This window comes from Catharus ustulatus, chromosome 1, assembly GCF_009819885.2.
Source record: "Catharus ustulatus isolate bCatUst1 chromosome 1, bCatUst1.pri.v2, whole genome shotgun sequence".
Classification (NCBI taxonomy): domain Eukaryota; kingdom Metazoa; phylum Chordata; class Aves; order Passeriformes; family Turdidae; genus Catharus; species Catharus ustulatus.
In genome coordinates, this window is record NC_046221.1 from 567817 (window position 1) to 581940 (window position 14124).

Consider the following 14124-nt stretch of genomic DNA (forward strand, 5'->3'; position numbering starts at 1 on the left):
TGCTGCATCAATGAGGAGAGAGATCCCTGCCCCATCCCAGGGGAGAGATCCCTGCTCCATCCCAGGGGAGAGATCCCTGCTCCATCCCAGGGGAGAGATCCCTGCTCCATCCCTGGGGAGAGATCCCTGCTCCATCCCTGAGGAGAGATCCCTGCTCCATCCCAGGGGAGAGATCCCTGCTCCATCCCTGGGGAGAGATCCCTGCTCCATCCCAGGGGAGAGATCCCTGCTCCATCCCTGGGGAGAGATCCCTGCTGCATCCCAGGGGAGAGATCCCTGCTCCATCCCTGGGGAGAGATCCCTGCTCCATCAATGAGGAGAGAGATCCCTGCTCCATCCCAGAGGAGAGATCCCTGCTCCATCCCAGGGGAGAGATCCCTGCTCCAGCCCAGGGCAGAGATCCCTGCTGCATCCCTGGGGAGAGATCCCTGCTCCATCCCAGGGGGAGAGATCCCTGCTGCATCCCTGGGGAGAGATCCCTGCTCCATCCCAGGGGGAGAGATCCCTGCTCCATCCCAGAGGAGAGATCCGTGCTGCATCCCTGGGGAGAGATCCCTGCTCCCTGCTCTATCCCAGAGGGATGGTGACAGGGCCAGCCTGACCTTGCCAAAGCCACTGGGACAGTGGCGCTGATTCTTCTCCACGCAGGTGGAAATTGGGAGCTGGGGGTGACAACCCTGGGGCGTTTCAGCCCAAATCCCGCTGGCCTCCTGGGCAGCGCCACTGTCCAGCATCCCCGTGTGCAGCCTGGTTGTTTGGGGGGACCCATCGCGGGGTCAGGGATGGGGATGGAGCAATCCCCGGAGCAGCCCAGGCACCTCCAGCAGGCATCCCGGGTGTCCATCTGCTCCCGGGGTGTCCAGGCTGGCAGGACGTGCTGCACCCCTGGCCCGCAGAGGCAGGAAGGTGCCTGGAGAGGGTGACAAGGTGGGGACCGGCACCCAGGGTGATGCTCAAATGGGACCCTGTGGAAGCAGGGACTGAATCCCTGCCCGGACACATGAATTGTCCATGTCGGGAGATCGCAGGCACCGGCAAGAGGCTTAACTTTAAAAAAAAAAAGGTTTATTTATTTCAAGATCTTCCTTTTTTTTTTTTTTCCTCCTTTTTGTTGTTTTTACCTGTATTTCAAAAAAAGTGGGGCAAAAGTACAAAAAAAGTCAGTTGCGGAACGGCAAAGGTTTAGAAATCACAGCGCGGAACGAACCCAAGCGAGAAACACGGAGCACGAACCAAACACCCCCCACGACACGGCCGAATTATTACTGGAATTTTCGATTTCCTCTGTACAAAACACACCAAAGCATGCCACGGAGCGGGAAGGGGCAGGCGGGGCGGGAGGAGGGTGCGGGGCGAGCCTGGCCCCGCGCCCCCGGCCCCGGCGCTCACGTCAGGTTGTTCTGCAGGCAGTTCAGCTCCCCCGCCTCCTGCTCCCCTTTGCCGCCCTCGTGCTTGGGCGACGTCGAGTTGTGGATGTTGAAGGGCTCCTCGTCCTTCAGGCAGGATTTCAGCGAGTCCTGCAGCTTGTGGGGAGCGCTGGGATCGTCCTGCGGGAGAGAGCGGGGTCAGGGCAGGGCGGTGATGGGGGCAGCGCTGACCCCCGGCACACAAATGTCCCCTCCCCAGCTCCGATGGTGGCACTGGGGACATCGCGGTGCTCCGGGCGGGGGGACAGGGTCCGACCCCCCCGCGGGTCCCAGAGCCACCGGCGCCTCGAGCCGTGCCAGCCTAGGAGCCTGTGCCAGCCACGGGCACATCCCCGCGGCCACCCCGCCCTCGTCCCCTCCCGAATTCTCTCCCCAGCCCCGCGACAATCAGCCAGTGCCGGAGGAGGCCACAGGGGTTGGGTTTATTGCGGTTCTCAGCGTACAGCCGGTGCCCCGCGCCGCTGGCAAAGCCGGGCACGCCTCTCTGTTCCCGATGTTCCCCCTGAGCATCTCCCCGCGCCAGGGCCGGGCTGTGCCCGCACGGTCCCGCAGCACGGCGGGCTCCGGCTGTGCCCGCACGGTCCCGCAGCACGGCGGGCTCCGGCTGTGCCCGCACGGTCCCGCAGCACGGCGGGTTCCGGCTGTGCCCGCACGGTCCCGCAGCACTGAGGGCTCCGCCTGTGCCCGCACGGTCCCGCAGCACGGCGGGCTCCGGCTGTGCCCGCACGGTCCCGCACTGGGGCAGGATGGGCGCTGGCCGGGGGCTGCCAGGGCGGGCCCCGGTGCTCCCGGTGCCACTTGGAGAGCGGCGGAGGGACAGGGACACCCACGGGCCGCTGTCACACAAGGACAGGATTCTCCATCTCCTGGGCAGCGACGTCCGGCCGGTCCGGAGCTGGCGGCATCGGCTCCACCGCTGCTGGACCCCCAAAAACCCAGGGGCGTTGGCCCTGCTGACCCCTCCTCATCCTCGCAGTGCTGCGTCCCGGGCACCGCGTGCCGAACCCTCCAGCTCCGGAGGGGACGAGGGACGTGTCAGAGCCCGGCACCGAGTTCATCCCGAGGTTCATCCTGTCGGCAGCGGGGAGGGGCCGGCCCCGGAGCCTCCGGCCAGGGCTACGGCTGCTAAAGGCGCTCGGAAGACGGGGAACAGCGGCCATGGGTGGGGAAAGGCTAAAGGGACCTACGCTCCTCCTCCGGCTCGCGCTCCGCAAAGCCCTTCGCTTCTCTCTGTTCCGAGTCGAAAGACAGGAGGTTGGGAGGGCATCCCGGGGGATGCCGGAGGGTGAATCCCAACCACGGCAGCATCCCGGAGCGAGTCATCCTCCTGCACCCGCAGTCATCCGCTGGTCCTGCCCAGTGATGCCACAGCCAGGGAGCACGGTCTGCCCCGGCTGTCCCCTCCCTGAAAACTGCGGCACAGCCACCCCTGCCACCCACACGCGGAGCCAAAGCCATCGGCAGCTCGGGATGGTGGCTCCCGCACAGGCAGGAGGGGACAGAGCGGTGACACTGCCCCCGTGCCTGGCCTAGGTCCGGTTTAGGTCACTGGGGACCGACCGGCGAGGGGACAGAGTTGTGACCACGGCACGATGGGGACAGGAGAGCAGCGCTGGGATCACGGAGCGGGGCAGAGGTCACCAGGCAGAGGGACAGGGCTGGGGTAGGAAGGGGGACGGGGGGAAGGTGTCACACAGCTCCTTACGTTTGGGTGGGAGCCCTCGGCGATGGTGGAGAGGGAGAAGTTGTCGTTGTGCAGCTCGGACGGGGTGCGGTATCTGCAGGAGAGCAGCGGTGAGAGCAGGACCCCGCCCAGCCCCCGCCCACGGTTTGGGGTGGCCCCGCTTTGGGGGGTCCCAAACTGGAGGTCTGGGGGGGTAAATGTCCCCGGGGGTGGAAGTCTGGGCTAAATCCCGCCAGATCCAAGGGCTTTGGAGGGATAAATCTTCCCTCCTCTGCGGGTTTGGGGTTTTACACCCCCAGCTCTGAGGACTTGGGGAGCTCAACGTCTCCAAGTTTGGGGGCTTGGGGACTTGGTGCAACCAGAGATGGAGGCCTGTGGGCTTAAATGGCCGGAACTCTGGAGTTTTGAGGGTTAAATATCCCCAGGGATGGAGCTGGGGCTAAACGAGCCCAGCGTGGCATTTTGGGGAGCTCGGTGCCCCCAGCTGAGGGGTTTTGGGGTAGCTGGGCTCTGGGCAGGAGAGCGGGAAGGGGAGCCCGGGGCAGGGCTGGAGAGGGAGACCCGGGAGCTGGCACGGAGCTTCCCTGCTAATTACACTTGGCATTTCCAAACACTAATTAACAGCTCATTAGGGACCGGGCTGGGAAGGCTCCCTCCTCCGGGAGCTGGGCAGCAGTGGCTGAGGAGGGGGGTGACCCCAAACCCTTCCCTGTCCCCCCCAGCCGGACCGTCCCCGATGGCAGCCCAGCCGGTGTCCCAGCTCCCGGCGAAGCAGATTAACTGGTGCCAGTCAGGAGCAGCTTTAAGGGATTAGCGGTGGAGCAGGAGCCACATCCACGCCTCCCGCCCCCGGCAGCTTTCCCACCCACCCTCACGGCGTCCCCAGCGGCACCGGGGGTCCCGGTGACGCCAAAGGGACGGGCTGGGGGTGTCCCCGTCACTCACTTGGTCTTGCGCAGTTTGCTGTTCTCCGTCTTGAGCAGGTAGAGCTTCTTGGCGAAGAACACGGTGAGCATGAAGAGCAGCAGCACCACGAGCGCGGCCGAGCCCACGGCCACGCACATCACCTGGAAGTCGGTGACGATGGACTCGCAGCGTGTGCCCTTGTGCCACGTGTAGTCCTGCGTGTTGCACCTGCCGGGGGACGCGCTCAGAGCCATCCCCGCCCCGAACGCGCCCCCCGCCCCAAAACGAGCCCCCGACCCACAGAGATGCACTGTTTGTACCTGGGGGGTTACGCGTGTCTGGGGGGGTCCCCGACGGGGGTGACACCGAGTGACACGGGGACACTGGGGGTGGCCGGGAGCGGGGTCGGGGTCTCGCACACGGTGCTGGTGGCCCCGCACCAGCGACCTGCAGCCCCAGCGGCGGCGGGAGCAGGACGGGGTCCCCGCGTCCCCCCGAGCGGGCGGGCTCGGTGCCAGCCGCAGGGCACGTCCCGGTGCGTGCGGCACAGCCGGCATCGCCTCCCGGGCGCAATCTGCCGGGGCCGATTAGCGCGGCCGCCCCGCAGCCTCGGCTGCGCGGCCCTGACCTAATTCCTGCCCAGCCGCCGCTCGGGGGGCAGGGAAACCCCCGCGAGTCCCCGAGGGATGGGGCTGGGGCTGCGGGGCATGGGGAGCCCGGGAATGGGGTGCCAAAGGGATGGAGAGGTTCGGAACGGAACGGACAAAGGATGGAAAGACTGGGAATGGGGTGTCAGGGGGATGGAGAGCACAGGGATGGAGCAGAGAGAATGGAGAGCTCAGGAATGAGGTGCATGGAGGATGGAGGGACTGGGAATGGAGTGCATGGAGATGGAGAGTCCAAGGAGGATGGAGAGGTGGGGAGTGGGGTACACAATGGATGGAAAGACTGAGGATGCCAGGCCGGGAGGATGGAGAGCCCAGGGATGGGGCAGAGGGAATGGAGAGCCAAGGAATGAGCTCCTTTGGAGAGCTCATGGGTTGTAATGGGTTGGACAGACTAGGAATGGAGTGAAAGGGATGGAGATGCCAGGAATAGGGTGCAGGGAGATGGAAACACTGTGAATGGGGTGCAGGGAGATGGAAACACTGTGAATGGGGTGCAGGGAGATGGAAACACTGTGAATGGGGTGCAGGGAGATGGAAACGCTGTGAATGGGGTGCACGGTGGTGGAGAGCCCAGGGATGGGATGCACAGAGTATGGAGAGATTGGGGGTGAGGCTGCACAAGGGATGGGAAAGGCTGGGAATCAGATACATGGGAATGGAGAACGTGGGGATGGGGTGCAGGGGATGGAAAGACCGGGGGTGGAGAGCCCCGGGATGGGGTGCAGGGGACAGTGAGCCCCGGGATGGGGTGCAGAGCACAGTGAGCCCCAGGATGGGGTGCAGGGGACAGTGAGCCCCGGGATGGCGAGCCCCCAGCCCCCGGGGCCCCGTCCCTTACCGGCAGAAGGCCCCGTGGCTCTCCACCAGGTAGCACTGGCCGCCGTTGTGGCAGTAGCTGGGGACGAGGTCGCAGAGGGAGCGGCAGGAGCTGTTGTGCCGCACGTACCCGCTCCGGCACTCGGAGCCGTTGTCGGGCGGGCCCCGCTCCCCCGGGCGCGGCCAGGCCGTGGGGCTCACCCCGGGCAGCCCGGGCGGCGGCGGCGGGGCCGCGGCTCGGTGCCCGGTGGGCCGGGGCTCCTGCGGGGCCGGAGCGGCGCCGGGCACGGCCGAGGCTGGCGGCCGGTAGCCGTTCTCGTCCTCCAGCCCCCCGTCTTCCTCCTCCTCGTCTTCCTCCTCGTCCTCCAGCTCTTCCTCGTCGTCCCCGTCGGCGTAGAAGGAGGTGGTGGGGTAGAAATCGGCGTCGTCGAAGGGCGTGAAGTCGTCGTAGAGCTCGTGGAGGGCCCAGGGCGTGGCCGCCCCCTCGGGCTCTCTCCGCCGCGCCGAGCCGGCCGCGCCCCGGCCGCCCCCGGGGAAGCCCCCCAGTCCCTCGCCCCCCTCGAACAGGTCGTAGTAGTCGACGTCGATGATGTCCGAGCCCGTCCGGTCCGCCGGGGGCTTGGCCGGGCCCGTGGCGGCGGTGATGGGCTCCTGCAGCCACGTCAGGTCGGTCCAGCCGCGGGCCCCCTGCGCCGGGGCCGGGCTGGAGGCGGCGGCCCAGAGCTCCGGGGCAGCCCCCGAGTCCCCCCCGGCGGCGGGCACGGGGCTGGGCTCGCCCAGCACGGGGGTCCGCGGCGCGGCCGAGCCCCCGGCCGCCAGCAGCAGGTCGGATTCGGCAGAGCCGGTGGCGAGCTGGGGGCCGGGGGGGCTGGGCAGGGCGGCCGGCAGCCCCCCGAAACCCCCCGGGCCGGGCGGGGAGGCCGGCGTGGGCCGATCACCGCTGCCCGGCTCCTCGGGGCTGCCCAGGGCCACCGGCACCGGGCCCCCGTCCCCGGGCCAGGTCACGGCCCGCGGGGGCACAGCGCTGGCCTCGCCCTCGCCGGTGCAGCCCGGGCACCCCTCGGGCACGGCCGAGGGCTCGGTGGTGGCCGTGCCCGCCCCGGGGGGCTCTAGCTGGGGTCCGGCCGCGGCCCCCCCGGCGCTCGTGCTGTTGCTGGGTCCCCCCGGGGGGTCTCCACTCGCCAGGTCCCATTTCGGGGGGCTGCTCTCCAACGAGCCCTCCCAGGCTCTCCCCTCGCCAGCGCTGGAGTTTTGGGGGGGCCACGCGGATGCTGGTGTGGGCAAGGAGAGAAGGAGGTGTCAGAGGTGCCCCCGCACCCCTGGAGGACGCGGCAGCCCGGGGGGGTCCAACAGGTCCCTCCTGCTCCATCTGCACCCACCAGCGCCACGACAAGGAGCTGGGGGGGCAGAGGGGGCTGCACCCGAATCCTGGAATCTCCCGGGCACTGAGGGGGTGAGCCCCACAGAAGCTCCCAGCTCTGCGGGTGCCCCCACACCCAACTCTGTGACACCCCCCTCAGCACAGCCCCCCCAAGCCAAGCTGCCCTTCAAGGGGATCCATCCCCCTGCAGAGGGATCCAGTCCTTCCTCCAATGGATCCAGCCCCCACTGCGAGGGGAGCCAGCCCTCCCCCAAAGAAATCAGCCCCCCACACGGGGATCCAGCCCCCCCCCAAACAGATCCAGCCCTGTGGCTCTTGTAAGGACACTCCATACCCCCAGCCCTGCAATGGGATCCAGCCGCCCTCCCCGCCCCATGGATCCGTCTCTCTTTGCCAGGGGTCCAGCCCCTCTGACTGCTGCGGCTGCAGCCGCTACACACAGCGGGATCAGCCCCTGCAGCGGGATCAGCCCCTCTGCAATGGAATCCAGCCCCTTCCGAGGGGATCAGCCCTCTCTGCCTCCCGCATGTCCGTCCAGACACACAGCACGATCCAGCCCTCCCCACAGCGGGATCCAGCCCCTGCAAGCGGATCGAGCCCTCCTCGGTTCGAGCAAGTGCACCCCGTACACAGAACCAGATCCCGCCCCTGCAAGGGGATCCGGCCCCTGCAACAGGATCCGGCTCCCTGCAAGGGTACCCAGCCCCTTCCCAAGGGTATCAACTCCCCCTGCAATGGAATCCAGCCCCTTCCAGGGGGATCCAACCCCCTCCGCTTCCTGCAAGTACACCCCATCATCATCCCGAGAGGACCCAGCCCCTGCAAGGGAATCCGCTCCCCCTGCAAGGGGCTCCAGCCCTTCCCTGGCTCCTGCAGATGCTTCCCCGACACACGCGGGGATCCAGCCCCTGCCGCAAGGGATCCGGCCCCGGCAGGGGGATCCAGCCCTTCTCCAGGGGGATCCAGCCCTTCTCCAGGGGGATCCAGCCCTTCCTCCAGGGGGATCCAGCCCCAGCAAGGGGATCCAGCCCCAAGCAAGGGATCCGGCCCCCGGCAAGGGGATCCCGCCCGCCCTGCAAGGAGATCCAGCCCTTTCCTGGCTCCTGCAGATGCCCCCCCACATAAAGGGGATCCAGCCCCCGGCGCAGGATCGATGCCATCGCCCCCCCGCAGTGGGATCCGACCCCCGCCCAGGGGGATCCACCTTCCCCCGGGGCTGCAGCCCCCGGCAATGGGATCCAGCCCCGGCAATGGGATCCCCCCCACCCCGCAGCCCCCCCCGCCGCTCCCCACCCGGGGGATCCCCCCCGCCCCGGGATCCGCCCCCCCCGTGCCCATCCCGTGTCCCCGGTCCCGGTACGCACCGAGGGCGCCGATCGCCAGCAGCAGGGCCAGGGCGCGGGGGGCGCGGGGGGCGCGGGGGGCGCGGGGGGCCATGGCGGCATGGAGGGACCCCGGCTCCGCCACGGGGCCGCCACCGGCAGCGGCTCCGCCCGCCCCGCTCCGAGCGAGCCGCGCCGAGCCGAGCGGAGCCGCGCCGAGCCGGGGGGCCGGGCCGGGCGGCGGGGGCGGGACCGCGGACGCGGCGGCGGCTCCGGGCACGGGCACGGCACCCCCCCGGCACCCCGCGGGCAGCGCCGGGGGCGCATCCCGGGACCGCCAGCGTCGGGGAGGACACGCCCCGGTGCCCCCAGCATCGGGGGACACAGCCCGGTGCCCCCCGGGATCGGGGGACACAGCCCGGTGCCCCCCGGGATCGGCATCCCCGGAGGGGGACACCGGGGCACATCCCGACACCCCCAACACCGCGGGACACACACCCTGCCCCCCCCAGCATTGGTATCCTCTTGGGGGCAGCGGGGACACATTTCGGCAACATCGGGGTGGGGACACCCCCGGAGCCCCCAGCAGAGCCATCCTCGGGGAGGGACACCGGGGACACATCCCCGCACCAGCATCCCTGGGGCAGGGCACACAGAGGGCACATCCTCCCACCGCTGTCCCTGGGGGACACTGGGGACACGTCCCGGCACCCCGACCCCGCATTCCTGCAGGAGGACACCGAGGCACGTCCTGGCAGCCGCAGCAGCGGGGGAACGTGTCCGGGATCGCCCAGCGCCGGATCCCCTCTCTGACCCCCCGAACTGCTCCTGCTCGGGGCGGGGACCCGTCCCTGCACCGGCACCGGGACCTCCGCAGCACCCGCAGCCGGGGCGGGGGGACCCCACCCTGCGCCCGCCCGGGGCTGTGACCGCTCAGACCCCCGGGCACAGACCCCAGGCTCGGCTGGGACCCTCCTGCCCCGCCTGGGCGCCCCAGAGCCAGACTGGTCCAGTGCCACCAGCTGCCACCACGGCCTCGGTCAGGGTGACCTGTCCCCGCGGGCCGTGGGCTGGCTGTCCCCAACGGGCAGGGGCTGCTCCGGGCCCAGCAGCAGTGTCCGTGTGCAGCCGGGGCAGAGCCGGGAGAGGAGAGGGGCGCGGACGTGCCCGGGCTCGCAGTGCCGGGGCCAGCCGGACCCCCCGGCCCCCGGCCCAGCTCCCACCTCCGCAGGGAGCGGCGGTGCTGGGCCGGAACCGGGGACAGCCCGCGCTGCTCGGGGGTCCCAGCCCGGACCCCCCCTGGGACAGCGGCTGCTCCTTCGCTGTCCGTGCGCCATGGATCCTCATCCCCCGCGGCCCGCAGCAGCTCCCGGCTGGCCGAGGCTCCCCAAGGTCACCGCGTGTCCTTGGACACCTCCACCTGCAGCGCAGGAACGTGTCCGGCATGGCTGCTCCACAGCCTGCATCCCACACCGGGCGTGCCGCATCCTGCCTCGGGCATCCTGCATCGGACAGCCCAGATCCAGGGTCTCCATCCCATGTCCCAAATCCTGCATCCTGCAGCCCAGATCTCCCATCCCATATCCCAAATCCTGCATCCCACATCTCCCATCCCATATCCCAAATCCTGCATCCCACATCTCCCATCCCATGTCCCAAATCCTGCATCCTGCAGCCCAGATCTCCCATCCCATGTCCCAAATCCTGCATCCCACATCTCCCATCCCATATCCCAAATCTTGCAGCCCAGATTTCCCATCCCATATCCCAAATCCTGCACCCCATCTCGGGTGTCCCCATCACACACCCCATACCCCACACCCAGTGCAGGACGCTCGGGGCAGTGCCGGGGGCTCCCTGGGGACCCCATTTCGGTGTCCCCACATCAGCTCGGCCGTGATCCCCTCGTGTCCCCCCCGTGAGTGCCGGGGCTGGGCTGGGGGCGCTGGGAATGGGGGTCCCCCGTCCCCCCCGGCAGCCGCGGCTCCTGGCCGGGCTCCGCGCCGGGAACAAGCCCCGCTCTGTCCCTCTCAAAGGGGGATTGAAGGGGCTGCACCTGCTTAGTATTCCCCAGGCTTCCGGCCCTGGATGCGTTTCCAAGGGGACCGGCCGAGGGGCCGCCAGCACGGATGGGGGGACACGGCCGTGACAGCTGGGAAAGGGGTGGGAAGGGACACGGGGGTCCCAGGGCTGGGGGGTCCCAGGGGTGAGGGGTCCCTGCCTGGCAGCGGGAGCCGAGGGCAGGAGGGTGGGATTGGGAATGGGGATGGGGCTGGGTGGGATCGGGAATGGGGCTGGGATGGAGCTGGGTGGGATCGGGAATGGGGATGGGGCTGGGATGGAGCCTGGGCACAGCAAAGCCCATGGAAGCTTCCAGCATCCACAGTAACTCCTGGGGGCAGGAAGCTGGGGGGGCTGGGGGGGCTGTCAGGGACCCCAGGACCAGGCCTGGACCCACCCAGGGTCACTCCTTGGACACCTCCATGGCCGGAGGCTCGGCCGGCCCGGGACAGGCCGGGCGTGTCCTGGAGCAGCAGCTCCTCCTCTCCAGAGGGCTGTGTGGCCAGTGTCCCACCTCAGCCCTGGGGCACCTCACCCAGGGGTGTTCCCGGGCTGAGGGATCCCCCTCCCACCCGGGATCCCCCTCCCACCCTCACCGGTGTCCCCTCAGGACATCCCGGGGGCTCTGGTGTCACCCCAGGGTTCAGAGCCCCTTGTGCTGGGGACAGGGCGGTGTTGGTGTCCCCACCCTGCCCAGGGCCAGGGCCAGGACATTCCCTGGCATGGGAGGAGCCCCCAGCTCTGTGCACAGGCAGGAACATCCAGCCGGGAGAATTCCAGATCCTCCCCGGTCCCACACCCGGGGACACCTGGGGACACCCCAAAGTGCGGCCCTGAGGTGCCAATCCCACCCCTGTGCCCAGATGGGGTCAGAGCCTGATCCCACCACATCCTACAAACCTGCCTTGGACGGTCTTTGTGTGCAGCAGAGGGATGGCAGGACAGACGGACAGGATGGCAGGACAGACAGGATGGACAGACAGACAGGATGGACAGACAGACAGACAGGATGGACAGACAGGATGGACAGACAGACAGGATGGACAGATAGACAGGATGGACAGACAGACACGTGGACAGCCACGGCTCTTCAGTCTCAAAGGAGAAATCCAGCACCAACTCCCTCACCTGGGAAGAAGCAGCTGCTGCTGCCGAGTCTGGGTTTTCCTGCAGGAGTTACTCAGAATATTGAGGATGATTTGAAAGGCTGGGAATTGCAGCCACCATCTGGGGCCTTCCCAGAGCTCCATGAGCCCTGTCCACCCGAGCTGTGACCTGGGGAGGGATCCCATCCCAAACCCCTTCCCTGCCCGGTGCAGTTTGGATCCTGTGCTGCCCTGGGATCCCCAAAAGCCCCAGGGAGGGTTCCTGCTCCAGGGGCAGCCCCACAGCAGCGCCTTCCTCCTGCCCTGCTGCCGGTGCCTGGGCTGGGATCCGGGATGGACACACAGACAAAGGCACAAGCCAGGCTTGGATCCCCAGCTCAGCACCAGGAGCCCCCACCCCTCATTCCTGGGGCAGGGATGACCCCCAGGCCGTGGGACAAGGGGCAGGATGGGCAGGATCAGCACTTCCAGCACTTCCAGCACTTCCCAGCTCTGCTCCTCCCATCGCCTCTCCCTCCCCTCAGCCAGGTGCTGGAGCGGCTCCAATTCCCTTTTAGCCACGTTCCTTCCATTAACAAGTATTGGAAAAGTGCAAAGAAAATGAAGAATTGAAACAAAGAGCCAGGACTGAGGTTTGTGTTTCCTGCTCCCCTCGGACACCCGAACCCTTCCCTGCCTCACAATCCTGGATGCTGAGCCTGAGCCCGGCTCAGCCAGGCGGGGTTTTAGGCACAGCTTTGTCCTTGATTGGGGCTGGCACCACCCGGGCTGGCTCCGAGGTGACGAATCCCGATGCGACACCGATCCCTGGAGCAGCCGCCGCCGCATCGACCTTCAGCCCCCAGCCCCCAACCAGCCCTCGGGAACAGACCCCCCCTTCCCGGGAACAGAACCCCCCTTCCCGGGAACAGAACCCCCCTACAGACCCCCCTACAGACCCCCCCTCCCCGGGAACAGACCCCCCCCTCCCCGGGAAGAGATCCCCCTACAGACCCCCCTCCCCTGGGAACAGCTCGAGCGGCGTTCGGGAGGGCAGGGGCAGTTTGGGGAAGGATGCTGGAGGCACAAACACAGATCCACAGCCTCTGTGTGTCCTGTGGCGCTGGAGCCGGGATCTTCCCAAAAAACCTTCCTGACCTGCAGAAGGGCCGGTGCGTTTGTGTGAGCAGAGGCAGAGCTGGCCCGGGCAGGGGACAGAGCCCCAGCTCGTGCTGTCCCGGCCACATTCCCCTGGGGCTGCAGAGGGAAAAGCTGGGAGAGGTTCAATAATCACCTGCCACAGCTCTGAGCTGAGTAAAGCAAGGCTGAGCTTTGGGGAGAGGAGACAACGGGGAACTGCATCCCCAGATGGAGCTTAACATCCCCAGGATGGAGCTCTGCACCCCAAGGATGGAGCTCTGCACCCAGTGATGGAGCTCTGCATCCCAGGATGGAGCTCTGCATCCAGTGATGGAGCTCTGCATCCCAAGGATGGAGCTCTGCCTCCCAGGGATGGAGCCCTGCATCCCAAGGATGGAGCTCTGCATCAAGGGATGGAGCTCTGCATCCCAAGGATGGAGCTCTGCATCCCCAGGACGGAGCTCTGCACCCCAAGGATGGAGCTCTGCATCCCAAGGATGGAGCTCTGCATTCCAAGGATGGAGCTCTGCACCCAGGGATGGAGCTGTGCACCCCAAGGATGGAGGTCTGAACCCAGGGATGGAGCTCTGCCTCCCAGGGATGGAGCTCTGCATCCCCAGGACGGAGCTCTGCACCCCAAGGATGGAGCTCTGCACCCAGGGATGGAGCTCTGCACCCCAAGGATGGAGCTGTGCATCCCAGGGATGGAGCTCTGCACCCCAAGGATGGAGCTCTGCATCCAGGGATGGAGCTCTGCATCCAGGGATGGAGCTGTGCACCCCAAGGATGGAGCTCTGCACCCAGGGATGGAGCTCTGCATCCAGGGATGGAGCTGTGCACCCCAAGGATGGAGCTCTGCACCCAGGGATGGAGCTGTGCATCCAGGGATGGAGCTCTGCACTCAGGGATGGAGCTCTGTATCCCAAGGATGGAGCTCTGCATCCAGGGATGGAGCTGTGCATCCCAAGGATGGAGCTGTGCATCCCAAGGATGGAGCTGTGCATCCCCAGGATGGAGCTCTGCACTCAGGGATGGAGCTCTGCACTCAGGGATGGAGCTGTGCATCCCAAGGATGGAGCTGTGCATCCCAAGGATGGAGCTCTGCATCCAGGGATGGAGCTCTGCATCCCAGGGATGGAGCTCTGCACCCAGGGATGGAGCTCTGCATCCCAAGGATGGAGCTCTGCACTCAGGGATAGATCTCTGCATCCAGGACTCACACCCCTGCCAGCTGTGCCCAGCACCGCTGGTTCTGTGAAGGAGCACAGTGCGCACAGGTGACAAACAAAGCTGTCCCTGAGCAGGGGAGGTGACTGAGCCCCAGCCCTGCTCCCACAGCTCCCTCCCTCCCGGCTGGAGGAGCTGGTTTAGTTCTTGCGATTTTGCCAAGAGGGCACTAAAGGCCCTTCAGAAAAACTTTTCACCTCCAAGGCTTTGCTTTCATTTCTGCCGGGAAGGGAAGGTGGGTGAGCCAGGGCGGCTGTTTCACAGGCAGGACAGAGAGGAGACACAGCTTCAGCCCTGAAACGGAGCAAAAGGGCTCAGGGAGGGCTGGGAGGGCCGAACACAAACCTTGTCCCTCCCGTGGCAGTTTAACCACCCCAGGGCTCTGGCACTCGCAGGAGGGAGCCCAG

General features: G+C 67.3%; 1 protein-coding gene across 2 annotated transcripts; it reads right to left on the reverse strand.

Moving 5' to 3' along the window:
• Nucleotides 1–1130: 1130 nt before the first annotated feature.
• On the reverse strand, nt 1131–8319 carry CSPG5 (chondroitin sulfate proteoglycan 5). 2 transcript variants are annotated; one of them, XR_006162942.1, is made up of 6 exons: nt 8247–8319; nt 5524–6772; nt 4057–4245; nt 3133–3205; nt 2258–2657; nt 1459–1547 (listed from the first exon to the last, which is right to left on the reverse strand). XR_006162942.1 is itself a non-coding variant. In XM_033068217.2 (5 exons), exons 1-5 carry the CDS (start codon nt 8317–8319, stop codon nt 1386–1388), a joined length of 1746 nt encoding a protein of 581 aa, XP_032924108.2. In that variant the 3' UTR covers nt 1131–1385. The 2 variants fall into 2 exon arrangements, 1 of the variants encoding a protein (XP_032924108.2); XM_033068217.2 differs by lacking the exon at nt 2258–2657 and having other exon boundaries at nt 1131–1547.
• Nucleotides 8320–14124: the final 5805 nt, after the last annotated feature.